The sequence below is a fragment of the Sceloporus occidentalis genome, unplaced genomic scaffold (genome assembly GCF_023333645.1).
Source record: "Sceloporus occidentalis isolate IW3139 unplaced genomic scaffold, rSceOcc1.0.p SCAF_5, whole genome shotgun sequence".
NCBI lineage: Eukaryota > Metazoa > Chordata > Lepidosauria > Squamata > Phrynosomatidae > Sceloporus > Sceloporus occidentalis.
The window spans coordinates 24,154,714-24,177,262 of NW_028316985.1; the positions used below are offsets into that span (position 1 = coordinate 24,154,714).

The 22,549-nt window shown below is 40.6% G+C and overlaps 1 protein-coding gene across 1 annotated transcript in view; it reads right to left on the minus strand.

The window, feature by feature from the left end:
- The window catches only part of AGK (acylglycerol kinase), a 79,096-nt gene that overhangs the window by 36,486 nt on the left and 20,061 nt on the right, over positions 1-22,549 (minus strand). The window contains exons 3-7 of the mRNA XM_089527883.1: positions 21,815-21,854; positions 15,618-15,697; positions 7,931-8,006; positions 6,076-6,168; positions 3,854-3,886 (exon numbers count right to left, since the gene is read on the minus strand). Of these exons, the coding sequence (XP_089384009.1) occupies positions 3,854-3,886; positions 6,076-6,168; positions 7,931-8,006; positions 15,618-15,697; positions 21,815-21,854 (322 nt within the window). The remainder of the gene's footprint in view (positions 1-3,853; positions 3,887-6,075; positions 6,169-7,930; positions 8,007-15,617; positions 15,698-21,814; positions 21,855-22,549) is intronic.

Here is a 22,549-nt window from a genome sequence, read left to right on the forward strand (position 1 = left end):
ACCTCTCAAAACATCTTGTCAGGCCCACAAACTATTAATTCTGTACTCCTCAGCAGGGAGTCCCCTACCACTACTATATGCCTTCTACGAGATTTGGCAGAAGCCATTTTATATACTGAACCTTCCAAGGTCTCAAGCACATTCTCTGAGGACTGACACTTCTGCTGTTCTTGCATCATCATCACTGAAATTGATTGTGCAACTCCAAACTCACAGAATGATCCCTGGTCCTTCTATTTCTACATGTCACACTTCTCCAACTGTCTATCTCATGTGTATATAGAGAACAAGACCTCATCCCCAGAGACAACCCTATGTGTTCCTCAACCAGGAGAATCCTGTCCACTCTGTGCAAGAAATCCTCATGCTCTCTAATATGCTGCAGAGTGGATAAACTTTCTCTGAAGATGCCAGCCACAGATGCTGGCAAAACGTCAGGAAGAAACTTTTCTGGAACATGGCCACATAGCCCGAAAAAGCCACAAAAAACTATGGATGCTGGCCATGAAAGCCTTCGACTTTACAGTGGATAAACTGCCTCTGGTTGTTGGAGCTTTCCTTCCAATAGAGGAAAAATCATTTTAATTATGATTCTGCACACTGAGGAAACAGGAGTGATTTGCTTAAAAAGCAGCACACAGTGATTCCATGGCTAAGACAGAACTTAGCAGTTTAGCTGCAGCTCTGTGTTCTCTCGATAGATTGTTTGCTACCAACTGTTGGCTGGAAGTCGCTATTTGTGTTTTTCTTCTGACGAGGGCACAGTTAAAGCCACATTACTAGAACAAACACAGACACACAGACAGACAGACAGACACATGTACACTATGCTCCCTTAAGTGTGTCAGCAAGTCAATGTTCATGACTATACAACCTCAACTCCCTGGTTTTCTGCAGAATACTGCAGCATGCAGCACTGTGAGTCAGCAAATCCAATCCATTTCTTCTGCATCACTTTTACGAATATCTTTTTCTTTTATTATTCCCTCTATTCAATCTCCTTTCCTCGTGTCATTTTCTTTTTTCATCAGCTCATGTCTTACAACAGCTAGGCTACTATCATACAAACATACTAATTATATCTACATTACTGACTACAAACTAACCTGTCACTTTATCTCCATAGCCATAAACTTTTTGCATTTCTTTTGCCATTCACACTCATAGCCTGCTTATATAAGTCTGATGGTTGGACCTTTTACTCCATTCCATGCATCTGAGGAAGTAGACTCAAGCCTACGAAAGTTCATGCTACCAGTTTCTTCCTTTCAGTTAGTCTCAAGGCTACTACAAGATCCCTTTGCATACAGACTAAGTAGAGAGATTAATTATACTTGAGGTTTATGCTAATATTGCACATCGAGCCTTTGGGGTATGGATTTGCATCTGTTGAACAATCACATGAAGGACATTTTAAGTTAATGTAAACTATAGTCAGCCCTCCATATTGGCGGGAGTGTGGTTCTGGATTGCTGTCTCCATGGATCTCAATAATAATTTCATTTTATTTAGAATATATTTATACCCAGCTCTTTTGCCACAAAGACTCTCAGAGTGGCTTACAAATTGTTAATTAGACAGTTCCCTGCCCCTCAGGCTTACAATCTAAAAAGACATGACAAAAAAGAAGGGATTGGCAGTGTGGAAGGGGATCAAGTCCAGCAGATACTGCCGGTTTTTCTCTCCCTCCAAGGCCAGGGTGGTGGCAGTTGGAATGGAGGGAGGGCCTTTACTCTGCTTCTGGGGCAAGGCAAGATGGAGCTGTGCCTGCCTCCATTCTCCTTCCAAAGCCAGGGCAGTGAAATGGGATTTCATGTTCCATTATTGTCAATGGGTGCTGACGTGTGCGTGGCCTTGTTGGCAGGGCTGCATGCACATGCCACCATTGACAATAATTGGGCAGGGCCATCTGCGGATGCTCCAATCTGCTCGCAGATACAGAGGGCCAACTGTACACAAGCATGTGACATTTTGTCACACGTGTTAAATCAGAGTAGAGCTAGAACATTCAAATGAATCATCATCATGGGACCATTTAATCCTATCTCATCAGCTAGCAGCCCTTAATAATGAAAAATTACCTTACCAATGAAAAATGAGAAATAAATGAAGTTTCTGAATAATAATAAATTAATAATAATAATAATAATAATAATAGGATTTATTTATATGCCGCCCAATCACTGGGAATCTGGGCGGCTTACAACAGAGGGGATAATAGACGGTTCCCTGCCCTCAGGCTTACAATCTAAAAGACACGACACAAAAGGAGAAGGGAATGGTGAGGGAGGGAGGGGATCAGGTCCAGCATTCTTCTTTCCCTCTGAGGCCTGGACCAAGGCAGAAGGACTGGAGGGAGGGCTCTTCTTCTTCAGGCTAGCCCTGGTGGAGCTGGGCCAGCCTATTCTCTCCCTCACTGGCTGAAGAATGAGTTATGGAGGGAGGGCGCTCTATCTTCAGGCTAGCCCTGGTGGAGCTGGGCCAGCCTATTCTCTCCCACACAGGCCGAAAGATGACAGTTATGGAGGGAGGTCGCTCTATCATCAGGCTAGCCCTGATGGAGCTGGGCCAGCCTATTCTCTCCCTCACAGGCCGGAAGATGTCACTTATGGAGGGAGGAGCCTCTTTCTTCAGGCTAGCCCTGATGGAGCTGGGCCAGCCTATTCACTCCCTCACAGGCCGAAAGATGACACTTATGGAGGTACATAACTGAACAGATGGTAACAAACACACTCTCTTCCCAAAAGCTCGCACCTGCAAACTAAATGCTGCATGGAAACTGAAAGGCAAGACCCAGAGGTGGCACATTTGGTCTCTCAAAGCATGCAAAGGGACTTTCCGGCTACAGGGCCAGATATGAAGGACACAAAGACTGTGTGAATTCATTACTGTAATAGCTAGTTCACCTGTAAGCAACTGCAGGGTTGCCATAAATTGGAAATAACTTGAAGACACAAACAATAACAACAACAGCAACAACAAGCCACTTCAGCCATTAAAACATGGAACAGAGGCTAGCCTACAAAATGCTGTAGCACTGATACTCTGTTTGTTCACCCTTGAATTGGTTTGTTGCAAAGGTGGGGGAAGAGATAGCAGGCCCCAATAATGATCTACCATTTCGCTCCAAAGCTGTCACAGCATGTTATTCCTTTTGTCTAATTTCTTTTCTACTATAGGGATTTGACAGCTTTGATTTGAGCTTAAAATCTGACAGAAATTTAATTCTTTTCACTGATGCTGAAATATAATCTTGTCTCCCCACAAGGAAGCAAAATAGCAGGCACAATTCTACTTGCAAACAATGTCCTCAGATCTTTGACTGATTCATGAGATTACAAATATATATATACATTCATGAGCTTCTCAAAATATTTTATATTTAGACTCTCCACTTTTACTTAAATGGAACGTCTCAGAAATGAGTTAGGAATCCATTTCCAAAACATTGTTTTCAATGGGGTGGCAGACCTATGCCTAGAATGAAGCACTTCACACTGCAGATGGAGGATCACAAGAAGGAATGCTCTTCCACTTGTCACAAAACACAGAAAATTAGTGTCCTGGGGAGAAAGGTTCTAGTCTTGTCTTCTCCCTTATGTGTGACTCTTCTATGAGGAGGGAAACAGTTTTGTACTCAGAAGCATTCAATTTCAGAAATGATCACTAGCAGTACAAAGTGGTATAAATTAGTCACCAGTTTTCCACCTCATTTAGAACTGGCTCAAAGACAGACAGGCAAAACTGCAAGAAGATTGTGGGCCTTAAAAATTTAGCTAAAGCACAACTACAGTTGACAGTAAAGATTACAGGATTCCTAGGCTTTGTTAGGCAATAGAAGACGACATCCTACCTCATCTGCCCGTCGGAGAAGCCCAGTTATGACCTGAAACAAGCAGAAAACATATTAGCTAACACTGAAAAAGTTAGCAAAAACTAAACTAACATTTTTTCTTCACTCTCAAAGCAAAGATACACCATTTTTGCTCTGATTTCCAACCCCTGATGGAAATGAGTTTAAATGGTTTATCAGGTTAGTGCACTTCTGGCCACTGTTGAAACTGGGTCATCCAAGTTCAGAGTTGAGTCTGTGAGCCTGAGAGTTCAGGGGCAGTGTAACCCGATCCAGTATAGGTAAAGTTCCTATTCCCTGATTTGTCTTTTTCCTGACCAGGAGCACCTCTGTCTTGTCTTGATTAAGTTTCAGTTTGTTTGCCCACCTCCAGTCCATTACTGACAGCAAATATTGGTTTAGTACAGAGACAGCTTCATTGGAGTTGGTTGGAAAGGGGAGAGAGTTGGGTGTTAGCCACATACTGATAACACTGCACCCCAGAATTCCAAATGAATTATCACAGTGGTTTCATGCAGACGTTAAAAAGCATGGAGGACAAAACAGAACCTTGTAGGACTCCACATGACAGGGAGTGAAACAGGATTCCCCCAACACCATCTTCTAAGTTTGTCCTTCTAATAAAGACCAGAACCACTGCACAACAGTGCCCCCAATCGCATCTCAGAGAAGCGGTCCAGAAGGATACTGTGATATCCTGCCAGGACTATTTGAATCTCCCCCTGCATTTTCTTTCGTGTTGGTTCAGGCCATAGAATATTTTAGTGTAGGAAAATTCATTGTATTAGTTGTGGGAGGAGCTGTAGGATCCCCTGCATTTTTCCAGGTTTGGTTTGCCCTTTCCCAGCATGCTCTGCTTTAGCTAGAGGCTTTTTAGTTTGGCGCAGTCTTTGTTGTGAGCAGGCAGAGAGCTGTCTTTTGGTGGCAAACAGGCCCAGGCAGCCGGAAAGGGCATTTCTTACACGTTAGCCAAATCAGTTACCAGAAATTAGTTACCTACTTCAAGTCAAAGAATTCAGGAGCTGAAAGACCCTGCACCAGCTCCATTGAGAGAGGAAATCAAACCAAGATCAGACCCTGAAGATGATACCCTGAAGATTGCTGAAAGTCTGTAAAGTATCTTTTATCTAGAGCTGGGGAGGAGAAAACCTTTATTTTTGTTCTTTAAATTAAACTTCTCCCTTTTTGAACTTTACGTTCAGCATCAGAGCGTTTTTGGGTAGAAGAGTTTGATCTCACCAGGGTACCGGTGTTGCACACCCAAACCTGCCACCACCTTTAGTTGGGTGTGTGTTCACAGATACCATGGTTGATGATATTGAAAGTTGCCATGAGGCCCAGCAGGAACAGGGCATACTCGCCATGTCCAGTTCCCTAAACTAAAAAAATAAAACTAACAACAAACAACAATGCTAAAGCTCCTTTTCAAATGAGATGCAGTTTTACAAGTTGCTCCTTCTCTCATAAATCTGGTATGAGGCTACCAGAGAACTAGATTAATAAATAACATATGTATTCCAAGAGAAGGTGTTGCAGAGAAGGCAGGAAAACCAAACATTTGTGCAAGTATCAATGAAATCCTGTTTTGAAACAGTTAAAACAACAATTTCTGAATGCAGCCATATTTGCATCTGCTCCTGAGCCTTAGCCACAACCAAGGGAAAAGCCACTCATTTGTGCTGTTGTAATTTATTGTACAACAAGCTCTCTTCTCAATAGGAAAACGGCCGTAATTCATCATGAACAACATACATGGCAGGAGTAACCTTTGAAAACAAATGATCTGAAGCTAGAATGGAGGAACAGTCCTGAAACACTTTTTCCAAACCATCTTTGGACTCAGAAATGTATTCTGCTAGTAATACAGAGAAAATTATGGTGTAAAACAGATGCAAGCATGGAAGAGAAGCTGACAGGGACAATTACTATAGAAAGGAGATTTTTGGTACAATGATTGGTCCACCAACCATTATGAGATTGACAACAATCCAAAAACTAGCTTTACATGCCTGAGACACTATACTCTTGACTTCTAGCACCTAAATCTTGTGTGCTCAGACAGCAGCACTTTGGAGGTTTGAGATTATTTACACAAATGTCTCCACTATGAAGATAAATGCTTACATAGGATCCCTGGAAAATTCCTCTGTATTGGACATTTCTCTACTTGTAATGTGCATTAGGTGCTGGAATGAAGGCATAAATAAGAACTTTCACAGTACCTCTTGTACAGTTCCATCTCCTCCTGCAATAATGATCATGTCTGTGTTTTCCATCAGTTCTAGCAATTTCTTTGCTTGTCCTTCATAATCTGTCTAAAATACAAAAAAGGGCACAGAAAAGCAATATGTTTAGCACAGCCTAGCCAGACCAGGGTTTGTCGGTGGAATCATATATGCCAGCATTTCTCAGCCTGATCATCTCCAGATGTGTTGGACTAAAACTCTCAGTATACCCTGAGTTGTTGTCCAACCGATTTGGAGGTTACCAAGTTGAAGGCTGACAAACATTCTAGCTGCATGTGTGTACTCTTAAGTCGATACAGCAGTTTGTATACAGTGGACCCTTGTTATGTGCTGGGGTTTGGTTCCAAGATCCCCCGTGTATAACAAAATCCATGTATGCTGAAGTCCCATTAAATATAATGACATAGCAAAATGGTGTCACTTATAAAAAATGGAAAATCAAGGTTTGATATTTGAAATTTATACTTTTTTGGAACATTTTCAAACCGTGTATGCTTGAATCCGTGTATAAAAAATCAGTGTATAAGAAGGGCTGACTGTAATTTTATTTTTGAAATTGGTATCCTCCCCATCCCACAGGAAATGCTTCAAGTTGGTTTACATTTACAGAATATCATGCATAGAAATTTTTATAAAAGGTTCTAATACTCAGGTAAGATACTGTAAAGATAGTACATACTACTTTTAAATTAACATGATTTAATTTCAAACATGTAATCACTTTTTCCTCAAAAGGTTGCAGAAATAATAGATGGCTTAAATAGATGGCTTTTGAAAATCACATCTTCTTATTTATCCTTCTCCTTGCTTATTTCAGAAAGCTAATAGTGCCACCTATTGAACTACACAAAGGTACATCCTAAAGCAGTAGAGGGATCTGCAAACATCTCCATTCCAAACACTGAGAAACAAAATCCTGCTCAACCTGTGAGTGTTTCATATGTATTTAAACATTCAACTTGGACAAACATAGATGTTTTGAAATAAAGAAGATCCACAGCTCAAAAGAACACATTCTGCCTACAAAAAAGTACTCCATCAGTACCATACATATTGACAAACATATATACATCTCAGCCATCACCAACATGTCCAGTTGTAGGATTTGGAACACTACAGTTGAGGAGAAAAAAACAACATTCATGAAGTACAGCACAGCACAAAGTAAAATTAAAAAAGTCTTTGGGGCTGTACATGATGCAGCACCAAAGGAGCGCCAAAAAGCTGTGGCACCCTTTCCACGGTGGAAAAAGGAGCCGTTTTTTACGCTGCAGAAAGGCGAGATTGGGGCCACGGCAACTACATGCCTTGGCCCCAATCTGGTACTAAAAGGGTGCCTGTACAACTCCTTTGTTGCCACAAATCTAGGTTACAAAATCTCAACACTATTTCACATTCAAGTCTTTCCTTCCTGTATTTTAAATTTCTCTTTCAGTAATGCATCCTTTTCCTTTGATTCAAAGGACCTCTTTTCATGTATCTCAAATATCTTACTGCAGTGGTTGAGCTCTTGAACAACACAATTCAACTTGCTTAGGCATAGCCACCAAACCCATGCCTGTTACAGTTTATTGGCAGCTAACATTCCAAACTGCTATGCTACATCTCTCATCAAGATATGTCACTTGCTCTCCATCACCTTTATTCCAAAAATGAAAAGCCATTGAACCACTTTTTAAAATTGGCACAATTTTCAGATGTAATAAAAAATAGCCCTCCTCCTCCTTAGCATTTATTCTCTTCCACAATAGCTTCTGTTCAAGCCCAGGCAAATTCTAAAGGGAAAATATTCAGTAGAAGGAGAAAGTGGAAATCTGTTCTTAGTTTTTACCTTTACAACAGTCACATCCAAACCAGACAAATGAAGAATTGGGGCAGCATTCTTTTCAAAAAGGCTCCTGGCTTTGCTGGAAAGTAAAAGGTGACAGATCAATTAATTACAGGTGCTCTTTTAAAAGCCTTTAAACACCAAGTTATGTTCACAATAAAAACAAGCTGTTCCGAATGTCCCTGGGAAATTCTAATTGGCAAGGGAACCAAATTAAATCCATTGTCAAGGGGAAAGAGTCTTATTTTATCAACATAACAGTGGCTATTTGACCATCATTAGTTTTATGTGCAGAATGAGTAATCATTATACTGTTTTAAATGGTACAATACCTGTGTAAGCTATGGAATCTTCTTTCCACATAGCCAAAGCAAATTAGTGGGAATGAAAATATGAAGAGTGGAACATGGGGCAGTGTTGGACTTGTTCTATTTACTGCATTATACTGTGTCCTTCCTCCAGGGGTCTATGGGCAGCTTACATGGTTTCTCCCTCCTTTACACACCTGATTTTTTTCTAACACCATTCCACAATGTAAATTAGACAGATGCTAATTGTCCTAAAGTTATCCAGTAAATTTATGGGTCAGCAGACACTTCAATCCATGTTTTCTGGATTCTAGTACAATACCTTTGTTCACTACTCCGTACTGATTTTCAGTGCTTAACAAGAAACTTTAGATAATCATAATTCTGATACAATATGACGTTCCTAAGGGCGGTAAAATAAGCATCTCCTCTGTTCATTAGAGAAATTATGATGACAAATGCTATTTATTGCAACCAGTTTGAACTACTTTATCCACCATACCACAGACAGTTTTAGAAAACATCTGCAGAGGAGCTTTACAAAAATAAGGCTATTTAAGAGCAAACTGGAATCCTGTGTGTGTATGTGCCTCCAAGTCCCCTGCTGACATAGGGCAACTGCAAGAATTTCATAAGTTTTTTTTTAGGCGATGAATACTCAGAGGTGGTTTTGCCAGTTCCTTCCTTGGAAATATAGCCTACAACACTTGGTATTCATTGTCAGTCTCCCATCCAAGTACTAACCAGGGCTGACCCTGCTTAGTTTCCAAGATCAGACAGAATCTGGTATCATTAGGGTATTTGGGAGTCCTTCTAAACTCTAAATTATACAGCAAGGAAACAATGTTCTATTACACCACATTGACTCATGCAGAGCGTGCAACTTATGTTGGTCTTGCAATTTCTCTTTATAATGATCCCTCACTCTTCTGTGAAGTTATAGATTCATCTTAGGACCTAAATCAACATGATACTAACTGTGTAGGTAAAATTAACAAACTTATTTTTTCCACTGTTAAGTGGCACAAAGAAACCCTTAATTGAGCAACTGAGCAATTACTTCCATATGAACATACCTTAGTTAGTGCAATATCCATTTCTACATCAATTCAAGAATGTGTGTGAGACTTTGACTTTTGGTGCCCTAAGAATAAGAGACCTCTAAGTCACTCTATCATCAACAGCCTTGCTCAGGTCTTGAAGAGCCAGGGCTGTGGCTTTCTTGATTTTTTACTGGACCACAGCATAGAATCTTTCAATTTCTTCTACTTTTGTCTCTGTAGTTGGAGCGTAAACTTGGATTATGGTTATACTGATGGGTTTCTCCTGAGGTCTTATTGATATTATTTGGTCAAGAGTTTGCATTATAGTCCCTGACTGTTTTTGCTACATCTCTCCTCATTATTGATGCCACTCCATTTCTTCTTAGATCTTTGTTGCCTGAGCAAAACACTGTGTAATCTGACTCAAAATGCCAGATTCCTATCCACTTTATCTCCTTCTCATCAAGTATAGAAATGTTTATACATTCCACTTCTTGTTTTATTACGTCTAGCTTCCCCTGATTCTCACATTCCATATTTCTATAATATGTACCGTGCAGCTTTGGAATTTCCTTTCACCTCTGAAACATCAACAGTTGAACTTTGTTTTGGCTTGAATCCAGTTGCATCATTAGTTAATTATATCTGTCCTCTGCTCTTCCCCAGTAGCTCACTGAGTGCCTTCCACCTTGGGAGTCTCATCTTCTGGTAATATCTTTTGTTTCATTATGGATTATTATCCTCATAGGGTTTTTCATGGTAAGCAACATTCAAACCAGTGGCTCATTTTGTGCACATTAACAAGTGTAAGCCAGGGGACCACTCCATTGTCTCTGAGAAATCCTTTGCTAGTGTGCACCACCCCCACCCCCACCCCCCACCCCCCCCACCCCCCACCCCCCACCCCCCCCCACCCCCCGCAAACACACACACTGCACTGCTGTTGCTGCCCAGTAGCTATTTGGCACATTTAGTCTGGCTCCTCAGCAAGAGCCTGCCTGATATGCAAAACCCTACTGGCAGCAGTGCTACCATCAGCATAGCCTCTTGCCTCAGAGGAGCATGCAATCCCACCACCACAGTAAAGTAATGCCACTGTGAGAATTTAAGAATACCCCTCATGTTTTAGACACAGGGAATCCCCTACACATAAACTACTTCATTTTATCTCTTCTCTCTCCTGAACACTCAATGTGGCATTCTCCATCCCAGCACAATCCCCATTTCATCCTCATAACCACACACCTGGGTAAGCTAAGAGGTGACAATTGACTCAAGGTAACCCAGGCCTGTTCCACATGGGAAAAAGTACGTGCTTGGCACGTACTAGGGTTAGAAAGGGGCGTCCATTCCGGACGCCCCAACCCTAGAACGCACCAAGCACGTATAAAATGGTGGCGCCCATTCTACATGGGTGCCGCCATCTTGATGTAGCGGACGTGAGCATCCGCACATCTTGGCGCCATTATGATGCTGCAAGTGCACCACTGGTGCTTTGCGGCATCATAATGGCACTGCAAAAAGAAGCCACTTTTTGCGGCTTCTTTTTGCTGCGCGGAGCAGTCGCGCAGTTTGGCCGCTGAGGCTGCTCTGCGCAGCAAATGAGGGCGCTTTACAGACTGCCCTTTTGGGCGGTCTGCAAAGTGCCTCAATTAGCCATATAGCTGCATCTCCTCCATAGGAATATAAATCGTGGCTTATTTTGCAAGAACCAAAAATTTCAACTACTTTCTCTCTGCTGGCAGAGGTAATGAGGAAAAGACACACTTTTTGCAAAGGAGTAATTTGCAGGAAAAACACTCCAAATGAATCTTTTGCATAGAAAATATCATTTTCTGAGCTAGAAATGTGTATCCCGGTACCCATAAAAATATGCTAGAACATCATGTTTCCTATGCAAGTTTGATATTCACAAAATCATGTTGCACACAGAAAATAATGTGGCATACTCCCCTCCCCCCCCCCCCAAGAAAATAAACTCTCAAGTTTACTGTGCTGGAAATGTTGTTTTCTATATCTAACTCCCTTGTGGTTAGACAAGGACAAATTCTGTGTGAAAAAAATCCTGAACTGCAGAAGATACCGTGTCACAATTTTCTCAGCAGAGAGTGCTGATAGTTGAGACATACTCTTTTTGTCCAGAAAATGGGTGAATATTTTTGCACCCCTTCCCCAGTCTGACCATCATGTTTCTACAGCAACTTCAGAAACCCTAATGCCTCCCATGTGCTCCCCACACACTGTAAATAATCCCTCAAGCAAATTATGAATTATTGCCCAACTAATGAGATCTGGAATACCATCCCTTAGTTGACAGGAAGCAAATTCTACCTTTAAGGCGAAATATTACTTGTTTTATTATTCAGCAACATTAAAACAAAAACTTTACCTGACCTTATTTTGTGATGGCTCTCAAGAATTTTTATGCCTGTTACAGCATAATAAATAAGCACATTAATTATAAATTATTCTGTAAAAATAATGTATAGTATCCAGGGAATAGAAAACAAGATTTGAAACAAAGGGCATTATAACATATAACCTGCTAAAAATAAATTTAAGATAAAGTTCTCAGGAAGCTCTGTCATTTATCTGCTGCGAGGTCATCTATCTGCAGGGAGGGAAACATTTTTAAAAACCTATCCTTTGAACTTCTCAGTTGGTTTAGAGTTCCTTCCAGCTCTACAGTTCTTTTTCAGACATTTCTAGGTAGGCAACATTTCTGGAAGCATAACCTCCATTAGAGAATTTACATCAGATTCAGCATCTGAAGTCTTCTTACAATGATGAGACAAAGGACCTTCTCTTTCACAGACTGAAGAGTGGGTTTGCAAAGCTGGTTTCAAAGCTGTTGGTTTTAAGGTATGATTACCTGTAATTCCTTCTTTAGCAGATATTCTTGCAGTTTAAACAAACTGATGCCAGCTGCTGCAGCAGTCAATCAGACATTTGCAGAGATGGAAGGAGGAGACTGTGTAGCAGATTACAAATACTTGGACTGGGTATTTGTGCTGATGCTTTGGAAACCACTATTTCCCAAAGTTGCCCAAACAAATAGTCCACATTGAGGGATTCAATTAAAAGGAACCAAAACTTCCAAAAGGTCCCCCATGACATTCTTGCAAACAAGCTAGTAAAATGTGGGTTAGACAATGCAACTGTTAAATGGATTTGTAATTGGTTGACTGCCAGAACCCAAAAGGTATTCAGCAATGGTTCCTTTTCATCCTGGAGAGAAGCTGACAAGTGGAGTGCCACAGGGTTTTGTCCTGGGCCCAGTGCTATTTAACATCTTTATCAATGACTTAGATGAAAGAATTTGCAGATGACACCAAATTAGGAGGAATAGCTAATACCCCAGAAAACAGGATTGAAATTCACAATGACCTTAATAGATTAGAAAGCTGGGCCAAGGCTAACAAAATGATATTCAACAGAGAGAAATGTAAAGTACTGCACTTAGGGGAAGAAAAAAAGAAAGAAAGAAAGAAAGAAAGAAAGAAAGAAAGAAAGAAAGAAAGAAAGAAAGGAAATGCATACAGTAGATATAGTATGGGGGACACCTGGCTGAATGAGACTGTGTGTGAAAGGGATATAGGAGTCCAGGTAGACCACAAGTTGAACATGAGTCACAGTGTGATGCGGCAGCTAAAAAGGCCAATGTGATTCTAGGCTGCATCAATAGAAGTATAGTGTCTAGATCAAGGGAAGCCATAGTGTCAGTCTATTCTGCCTTGGTCAGGCCTCACCTAGAATACTGTGTCCAGTGCTGGGCACCACAATTCAAAAAGGATGTTGAGAAACTGGAGCATGTCCAAAGGAGGGCCACCAAAATTGTGAAGGGTCTAGAAACCATGCTTTCTGAGGAAAGACCTAGGGAGCTGGGTATGCTTAGGCTTGAGAAAAGATGGTTAAGAGGTGATATGTCAGCCTTCTTTAAATATTTGAAGGGATGTCATATTGAGGATGGAGCAAGCTTGTTTTCTGCTACTCCAGAGAATAGGACCCGGAACAATGGATGCAAGCTACAGGAAAAGAGATTCCACCTCAACATTAGTAAGGGCTTTTTGACAGTGGAACACACTCCCTCGGAGGGTGATGGAGTCTCTTTCCTTGGAGGTCTTTAAACAGAGGCTAGATGGCCATCTCTCAGGGATGTTTTGATTGTGAGTTCCTGCATGGCAAGGGTTTGGACTGGATGGCCTTTGTGGTCTGTTCCAACTCTCTGCTTCTATGATTCCAGGATTAGTCCAGTGCAGCAAATACAACTGTACGTGCCTGAAGTACTGCTGTTGTGGAAAGAGGCCACAAGCCCATGTCTGAAGGCCTGCAAAATGTTGATCCTACCAGAACAGAGATAATGGACAGATGGACAACTGCCCTGCCACTGGCTGCTCTTCCTCCAAATAGCTGGGCAATTGCCATATCTGCCACCAATACTGCTTCGGGAGCTAACTCTTGCACAGCTGATGGAAAGAGTGAAGAAGGTGCAGTTTCAAAATGACACTGTTTGAAAATCAAAATGATGGAGATAGGAATTGGTCCCAAAATGGTGCTGGCCATGACAGGAACTTCAGGGTGCTCAAAAAAGGGTGGGAACCTAATTTTACCATGTTCTTCTCTTCTTAGCTAAATTTTGTTGAGTTCTTCTGATTCTCTGGGGAAAGAATATAACCTTTATGTTCTGAAAGTAGTTCCAGAACGACAATCTTTTTTCCATTGCCTTCACTGCCTAAACCTAACAAGTCTAAAGTAGAGGAGGGCATCCTCTACCCTTGCAGCCACACTCTGTGCATAATGGTGGTTGGTATGATTTGCTAAACAGGCTGAGTCTTCTCATGCTATCTGCATTGCCTGCTGACTCTATTTGAGAAGTAGAGGGTCACAGCTGGCTTCATCTAATGCAGAGGAGAAGGGAAAATTTTAAAAGGTCTTTTTTTTTCCAGCTGAAACGTCTGCCTCTTTCCAATCAGACAATGAGATCAGAAAAGGGGATCAAGGGAAGGACCAGAAGAAAAGATGAAACAATTTTTTCTTTTTAAAAAAGGAGCAAACAAACATTAAAACTAAAGCAACTGATGAGAATAGCAGAAGTAACAGGAAAAAATGTGTAGAAAAGCATAGAAAATCCAGATCAAATGAAAAAGCTGAAAAGGAAAGCTGTGTTAAGTCAGGCAAGAAAGAAAAGTGGAAACTGGGAGCAGGCAGTACCCAGACTGCCAATATCTTTGGCCTCATCTTAGTTTCCTGCTACTCTCTGGGTGGTGATGGATACTATCACTCTGTGCAGATTCTTTCCCTCACCAATCCAGAGAACGGATCTCCTTCTGGTCTACTCAAAGCAGTTATTTGGGCAGAATGTAGCAGGGTGAACATTACAATACCCCTAGTACTGTGGGAAATCCCTTGCGATTCTGCTGCCAACGTACAACAGAAAAGCAATGATTTATCAATGCTAGAAACTGGCTCATCAACAAAAAAGACTAGTCTAGCAATCTTTTATTTTATTCTATTTTATTTTTTCAAATATTTGTATTCTGCCAAATATCATGAGATCTCCGGTCAATTTACAACCAAACCATTTAAACCATTTAAAATTCAACATAAAAATGTAAACCCTTCAAAAATGTTAAACAATTAAATAATTTAAAAAGGTTTAGCCACATAAAAAGTTAAGAGTCTTTCCCCCAGAATGCCAGTTTTTCACAGTTTATTTTTTGTATTGCAACTCCCAGAATCCCACAGCTGCTGGTTTCTGGTGTTGTTGTCCAAAAAACTCTACTTTCCCAAGCTCGGTAGTTGTCTGTGGAATGATAGGAGACTAATAAAAACCCTACCCAAATGTAGTAAAGAGGATAAGATAAGAAAGCTGATCAAGAGATAAATTCGTTGAAAGAATACTTCTGTTTACTTCAATCAATACCATCCCTAAATCTGTAATCAGAAAACACCTTTTGCCCAAGTTAGCAAGAAAAGCCACCTGGAAAAAACAGGCACAAAACTATCTTTAAGGGTTTTAAAATAGTATTCTCCATTTTGGTGAACCCTGAAATTCCAGCAATTCAGCAGCAATACTAATAACCTTAGTATGGACTATATGATAACAAGAAAAAGCACATAACTTGGGGTTCATATTATTAAATCAGCTCTCATTTTAATTATGGTTTCTTATCAAAAATGGAAAGAGGGATGACACATTTGATAACACTAGCTTATGTTAGGCTAGGCACTAGGATGATAGGGAGTAAGTCTGACAGACAAATGACTTCCCATGAAAACAAAGATATGCAAAAAGGGGTGGCAGGAAGTTCAGAAATGAAATAATATGCAAAATCATACCCTTTACAAGCTGCAGGATTGAGAAATACAGTTGCCTTCTTTATCTGCATGTTGGAAGGTATAATCTGGTTGCCAAATACCTAATGATGAAGAAAATAAACTAATGGTTATAAAACCATTGCGTTTCCCACTTTTTGGATACTCAGACATAGCATCTACACTCTCTTGGAATTTCAGTAGTTACAAGGATGTCTTCTGGCACTGTTAGAGAGCCAACATGGTGTAATCATCTGAGCATTGTACTATGACTCTGGAGACCAGGAGCCAAATCCCCACTCAGCCATGGACACCCACTCAGTAACTTTGGGAAAGTCATACTCTCTCATCCTCAGAAGAAAGAAAAGGCAAACTCCCTCTGAACAAATCTTGCCAAGAAAACCCTGTGAAAGATTCACCTTAGGTTTGCCATAAGTCAGAAATGACTTGTCAAACAACAACATCAGAAACAAACAATTTTTGGCCCTGGACAAAGAAATGGCCTCAGTGAAGGTCAATCAAGGTTGTTTGGTGGAAAGGGAATTATAAATAAATGCTGCTGTTGTTGTTGTTATTTATTCTTTCCCTTCCACTTCTAGCAGCTAGCCTTGAAATTTTAAGACCTCTAAAATGCCTAATGCAGTCATATGTTAAGCATTATGGCTGAAAATTTAAAAGATGTAGACAGGTTGACATTTTTTTTACAAGGAACTGCAAAAGAAGGCATATACCCCAACAGCTAGTTCCACTGAGAACAAAGCAGACCAGGTACCTACCTGTTTCACTTTGATGGAAGATAAGAAGTAAGGAAAAACCTCACATAATCTCACAAGTAATAGTAATCAATGAATTACTTTTGGTGAGGATGGCTAGAACAAGGTAGCTGAAATAATCATACTGAGAAAGCTCCAGCTTTTCAAAGCAGAAACTCACAGCAATCAACTTCACTGAGCTTATTAGAGCAGAGAATTTTAAGTGCATTAGAGCAAAGTTGAGCATTAAATTCTATTTATTTTAGTGTAAATGGAAAGTGAAGGCAGAAGGTATCTGAGAGACAGCAATTCATGGGGGCAAAGGACAGAGGAAATCAAACTGGCATGTTATCTGAAGAACAGATGGGAAAAGTCAGTGATTAATTCTATTACTTTTGCATGCTTGAGGGAAATCAAAGAAAATGACTGCCTTCATAATTTTCTGAACAGTTACAGCTGCTGAAAACATCTAATTGTTTCACTGGTAGGAAGAAGCAAAGCCTTTGCACACTCTAACCAAAAACCTGTATTTTCTACAAATTATACCTTTGGCAGACTAGTATTTTGGTGGCTTTGCATTCACACATTCAAATCTGGAGGTGGGCAAAAGGTCAGCAATCTCTGGAATCACTTAGTAACCATAAACAGACATAAAGGAACCTAGCAAGCTCATTTTAAGATATATTTATTTCAAACTGTACCACACTCTTTCCTTCTTTTTACACTTCATAGCACACTCCCACCAGCTTTCCCCAACATGGTGTGCCTACCAGATGTGATGGATTATAGCTCACAGAATCTCAGAGCCAACTGCCTTAGGGTTTCCTGTCTTCCCTTGAATTTACTATCCTGAATTTATCTTTCAGATAATATATTTTGGGGAAGTTCTGAAAGGTAGCTTTGAAAAGTGAAATCTCAGGGTAGAAGTGCCACCTAAATTGCAAGGAGTCCCAAGAGGGTACCCACAAATTGTATTCAATGGGGAAACTAATTTAGCCCAATAATTTAGCAGCGAGAGGGCCAGGCTAACTTTGGCTGGTATACAAGCCAATTTTTACCCTTTTTGAAAAACTAAAACCCCAGAGTACTAAGTACAACTCAGTTTTATTATGTGAACAACATTCATGTGAAGCACTTACTTTTACACACACACACACACACACAAAGATATAAAAAGTAGTAGTGGATAGCAAATTAAAAGACTGCAATGGCCAATGTTTACCAATTCCAGAAGCCAGGCTCCAATCTGGAAGAAAGTTGGGAGTTGAATGTGACTTGGTCTGCTTGCTATCTGGCACAGACAACAGTTCTGGACCAAAATAGGAGTCACCACCAGTCAAGGGTATTTATGGGCCAAACCTGACTTGAGGCAGTTCGTGTTCATTTTCCAAGAATCACAGAAACAATGGGATTCCCAATTGGTCAATGGTTTTAACTTCAGAGTTACAAAAGGAATATTTTTGGTTGATGGCAGTGACAATGATTTAATTAAGAAGTGATATGATCAGGAAATCCACAGAGAATTTATGGCGTGTGGGAAAATATAATGGAGGGTCACAGAAAGATTGGCTTAATGCTTTGTCCCTGACTTTCAAGAGGAAATGCACATGGCAGAGGGTTGGGAAACAGCAATATTCACAGCCATTAAGTTACTTGGGTCCTTTACACATGCCCTCAGGTATATATGACCACTCATGAGAAGTTCACTTAAAGGTCATCATGACTTTTCCAGGTTTATGCTTTTTGGCCTCTCTGTAACTGCTAATGTAAAAATATATATATATTTGTACCCCAAAATACTGCAGGTATACTCTTGGTAACAAAAGTAACAGGGCTAGTATGCAAATCGAGTTTTCCATGGAGGCAGGGTGCCTTTGCCTTTTCTTTCCTCTGAGGCTGAGAGAATATCACTATCCCAAGATTACCTGGTGGGTGGGTTTCCCTGCCCAAGTAGGAATTCAAACCTTGGTCTCCAGAGTCGTAGTCCAATGCTCTCAAACCGAATTTTCTTTTGTATTTGTATGCTAATTGAGCTGAAGAGATAACTAAGTTAACAAATGACAATCTATTAAATATTGCTTCCCAAAATATACATTAAGAAGTCTTCCTTTGGGGCCCTCAATTTTCCGGATATTTTTCACTACTGTGATACTGATCAGTATCAAAAGTTTACAACATGGCTAGGTTTTCACATTGTATTATTTATACATATGTTTATTGGATTTTAAAAATATAAACACAAAGGAAATGGGAAATGGAAAAAAGTAGAGAAAAAAGTGGGATAGTGATGAATATAATATGAATGTCAGCAGTGCATATAGGTTAATATATCAGATGACCATATGAACACAAATACAAATGTACTTGGAACCTGCATATGTAAACAACACATTTATGCAAAGAAAGGCTATAAAACCTTTTGATAGAATGATAGATAGTAAGTATTTGTCTTTAACTTGGGGTATGCTTTTTTTATTACAATACCAATATGCATGATATGACTTTAACCAACAATTGATTTCCAAATAGTAGTAATAAAATCCTAAAGTTCATATGTGTACTTTTATCAAAGATTTTTATAATACAAAATGAATGTACAGCAATGCATCCAGTCAGAATGATGTGACCACTGGGCACTTCCATATCAGATGCCATAAGGAAGCATCACCTGTAATATGTAATACATTGCAAACATCTACTGACATGGGCAAATTCTTTATAACAAGCAGTAGCAGTGTCCAATATATTCAAAACAACAATTGCTACTGAACCAAGTCTACTGAAATCTATTTTGGACATTGAAGCTAGAAAAAAATTCTATTGATTGATTTGCACATGACTCCTCCCTCCCTAACTGTCATCTTTCGGCCTCTGGGGGAGAGAGAAGGCTGGCCCAGTACCATCAGGGGCTAGCCTGAAGAAAGAGGCTCCTCCCTCCCTAACTGTCATCTTTCGGCCTCTGGGGGAGAGAGAAGGCTGGCCCAGTTCCATCAGGGGCTAGCCTGAAGAAGAAGAGCCCTCCCTCCGGTCCATCTGCCTTGGTCAGGCCTCAGAGGGAGAGAAGAATGCTGGACCTGATTCCCTCCCTCCCTCACCATTCCCTTCTCCTTTTGTGTCGTGTCTTTTAGATTGTAAGCCTGAGGGCAGGGAACTGTCTGTTACCCCTCTATTGTAAACCGCTCGGATTCCCAGTGATTGGGCGGTATATAAATAAAACCTATTATTATTATTATTATTATTATTATTATTATTATTATTAATCAAAGTCGTTATCCCACTTATTTCTAACTCCAGTGATATGAAATTTGTCCTTTCCAAAAGACATTTGTAAACTATGTTTTTAGGTTGAAATTGCTCTGCAGATACAATTAGTGTTGCTATCACAGGAGGAGTGGCTGTGGTGCTGAGAGCTGATAGTCTAGAGACCAAAATGTGACATAATTGTAAATATAGCCATACTACACCACAGTGTAAACACATAGACTGAAACACTGAAAATTGGCAATTCTTGTCCTGGACCTATCCTTTGATCCAAATAGAGAACCTGCAAGAACAACAACAACAACAACAACAACAACAATAATAATAATTTTTTTATTTATATCTCCCGTTTCTCCGTTCGGATTGAAGTGGGATTACAGCAATAAAAACATCATAAAATACATAGACAATACAAAATACTTCAATCAGAAATAAAAAGGGAAGAGTTGTTACAGTATTGCTCACAGTTGTAAGAATCGAGTCATCGTATTCAGATATTCAAAATCAGATTAGAGGAGATCTGTTGGATAGGCCACCCAGAAGAGATCTGTCTTCAATGCCCTCTTGAAGGCTTCCAAAGAAGGTATAAGACAGATCTCTTCTGGTAAGTTGTTCCAAAGTCTAGGGGCCATCGCAGAAAACGTTTTACAAGAGGCAGTTTTCAACCTGGTTTTGGGGTGTTCTAATATTTTTGTGCCAGATGTTCTGAGACTGTGGGGCGGATTATGTAGGGAGAGGCATTTCCTTAAGTAACTCGGGCCCAGGCCATGTAGGCCTTTATAGGTAATAACTAACACTTTGTATTGTGCCCAGAAGCTAATCAGCAGCCAATTTAGAGATTTCAACACTGGTGTAATGTGCTCTGATCTCTGTGTCCTGGTGATCAGTCTGGCTGCAGCATTCTGAATCAGTTGGAGCTTCCGAACTTGGTAGACCCATGTAGAAGGCATTACAGAAATCTAAACGAGAGGTTACCAGTGTGTGTACTACTGTTTCAAGGTCCCCTGAACCAGGTAGGGATGCAGTTGGAGTATCAGCCGACGCTGACACCATGCACTCCTGGCTATTGCCTCTACCTGAGATGTCAACTGTAGAGACAAGTCCAGGAGCACTCCCAAACTGCAAATTCATTCTTCAGGGGAAGTGTGATCCTGTCAAGAATGGGCTGGAAAATCTCCTTCCCCAGACCAGGGGCACCTACCACGAGCACCTCCGTTTTCTCTGGATTCAGCTTGAGTTGGTTTCCCCTCATCCAGCCCATTACTGACTCAAGGCAGGCATTCAGAGGAGAGATGCCATCCTTAGTCACTGCAGCAGTCAGAGACATAGAGAAGTGAATTTGGGTGTCATCGGCATATTGATAACACTGCGCCCCATGTCTCCGGATGATCTCTCCCAGCGGCTTCATGTAAATGTTAAAAAGCATGGAGGACAGAATGGCGCCCTGAGAGATGCCTGATGTCAGTTCTCTTTTACGAGAACAACTGTCCCCCAGCATCACCATCTGGAATCTGCCCGAGAGGTAGGAATGGAACCACTGGAGTGCAGTGCCCCCAATAGCTAACTCCCTCAAATAACTCTCCCTACCCCAAAAAGGACTGTTTTGCAATTTCCAATTTAGGATTGTCCTGTAAAGTTAATTCAATTTAAAGTTAATTTAAATCAAATTGTGGTTGATGAGAGATCATACATCAGGCCACCCTGGCAGTAGAAACTTATTTTTGCTCCTTAAATGCGTAAGACCTAAATAAGCCCAGTTCAGAAGATGCAACAAATACACAAAAACATTTTAAACATAATAAAACATGGAGATCTTGGATTCTAGAAGTCATAAGAAAAGCTGCACTTTCACTGGCATTTACAAAATCGGATTTCAGTTTTCAGAGTTTATGGTTCAGTCACCTCTACCCTCTATGTTAACTTAACAGAAACAATACAGATTAAGTTTCCTGAACTGTCATACAAAATAATCAAAAATATCCATCTTCATAGTGCTTCTGAATATTTTGTGAGGGTACCAAATCTAATGCAAAACAGAGGCCTTGAAGAAAGGTAAAAGTGCTTTGTAGTCTCTGAGGAAAGAATGTAGGCAGCCCCCTTTTCAGGCGAGTCACGTAGAATAAACCTACTGGAAGAATCTCCAGAGTCCTGCACAGGTGAGATAAGGAGGGGTTTTTAATCTAATTTGATTTTGTTGAATGGTATTACCTGTGCTTCTTGGCATGCAGCTCTTCTTAACAGGTTATCACTATTGGGAAAAAGAAACAAAAATAATGGGTGTTAGATGGCATAGGTTTAGGGAAGGAAGATAGATAGATAGATAGATAGATAGATAGATAGATAGATAGATAGATAGATAGATAGATAGATGCATAGATGCACTAAACACATCTATGACTCCTGGTCTGGCACACAAAATACAGACAAAACTTTTCAGTGGGACTATCTGTCAGGACCACATATCATTTAATGCTCTTAATTGCAGGGGACTGCATCCCTCATTTCCCTGCCAATGTCTTCATTACTACTCCATGTGCCACAAGACTCAGATTGTATTGTTACAAGCCAGACGAATTTTAGTTGGCAACTCCTAAATCTGTTCATATACCATTAGAATGTTTATGGCCCAATCCAGACGGGCCTATAGTGTGCCCTCGTCATGTGCTAGGGGTTGGCTGAGGGCGCACCGCCCATACATGCCTCACCCCTAGTATGTGACGAGGGCGTCAAAATGACGGCGCCCTATACAGACGGGCACCGCTATTTTGATGCAACGACATCTAGCGTCCACACGTCGCGGCGCCATAATGATGTCGAAAGTGCACCATTGGCACATTGCGGCATCATTTGGTGCCGCAAAAAGAACCCGCTTTTTGCGGGTTGTTTTTGCTCCGCGAGAGAGCCGTGTGGTTTGTCCGCTGCGACTTCCTTGTGGAACAAAAC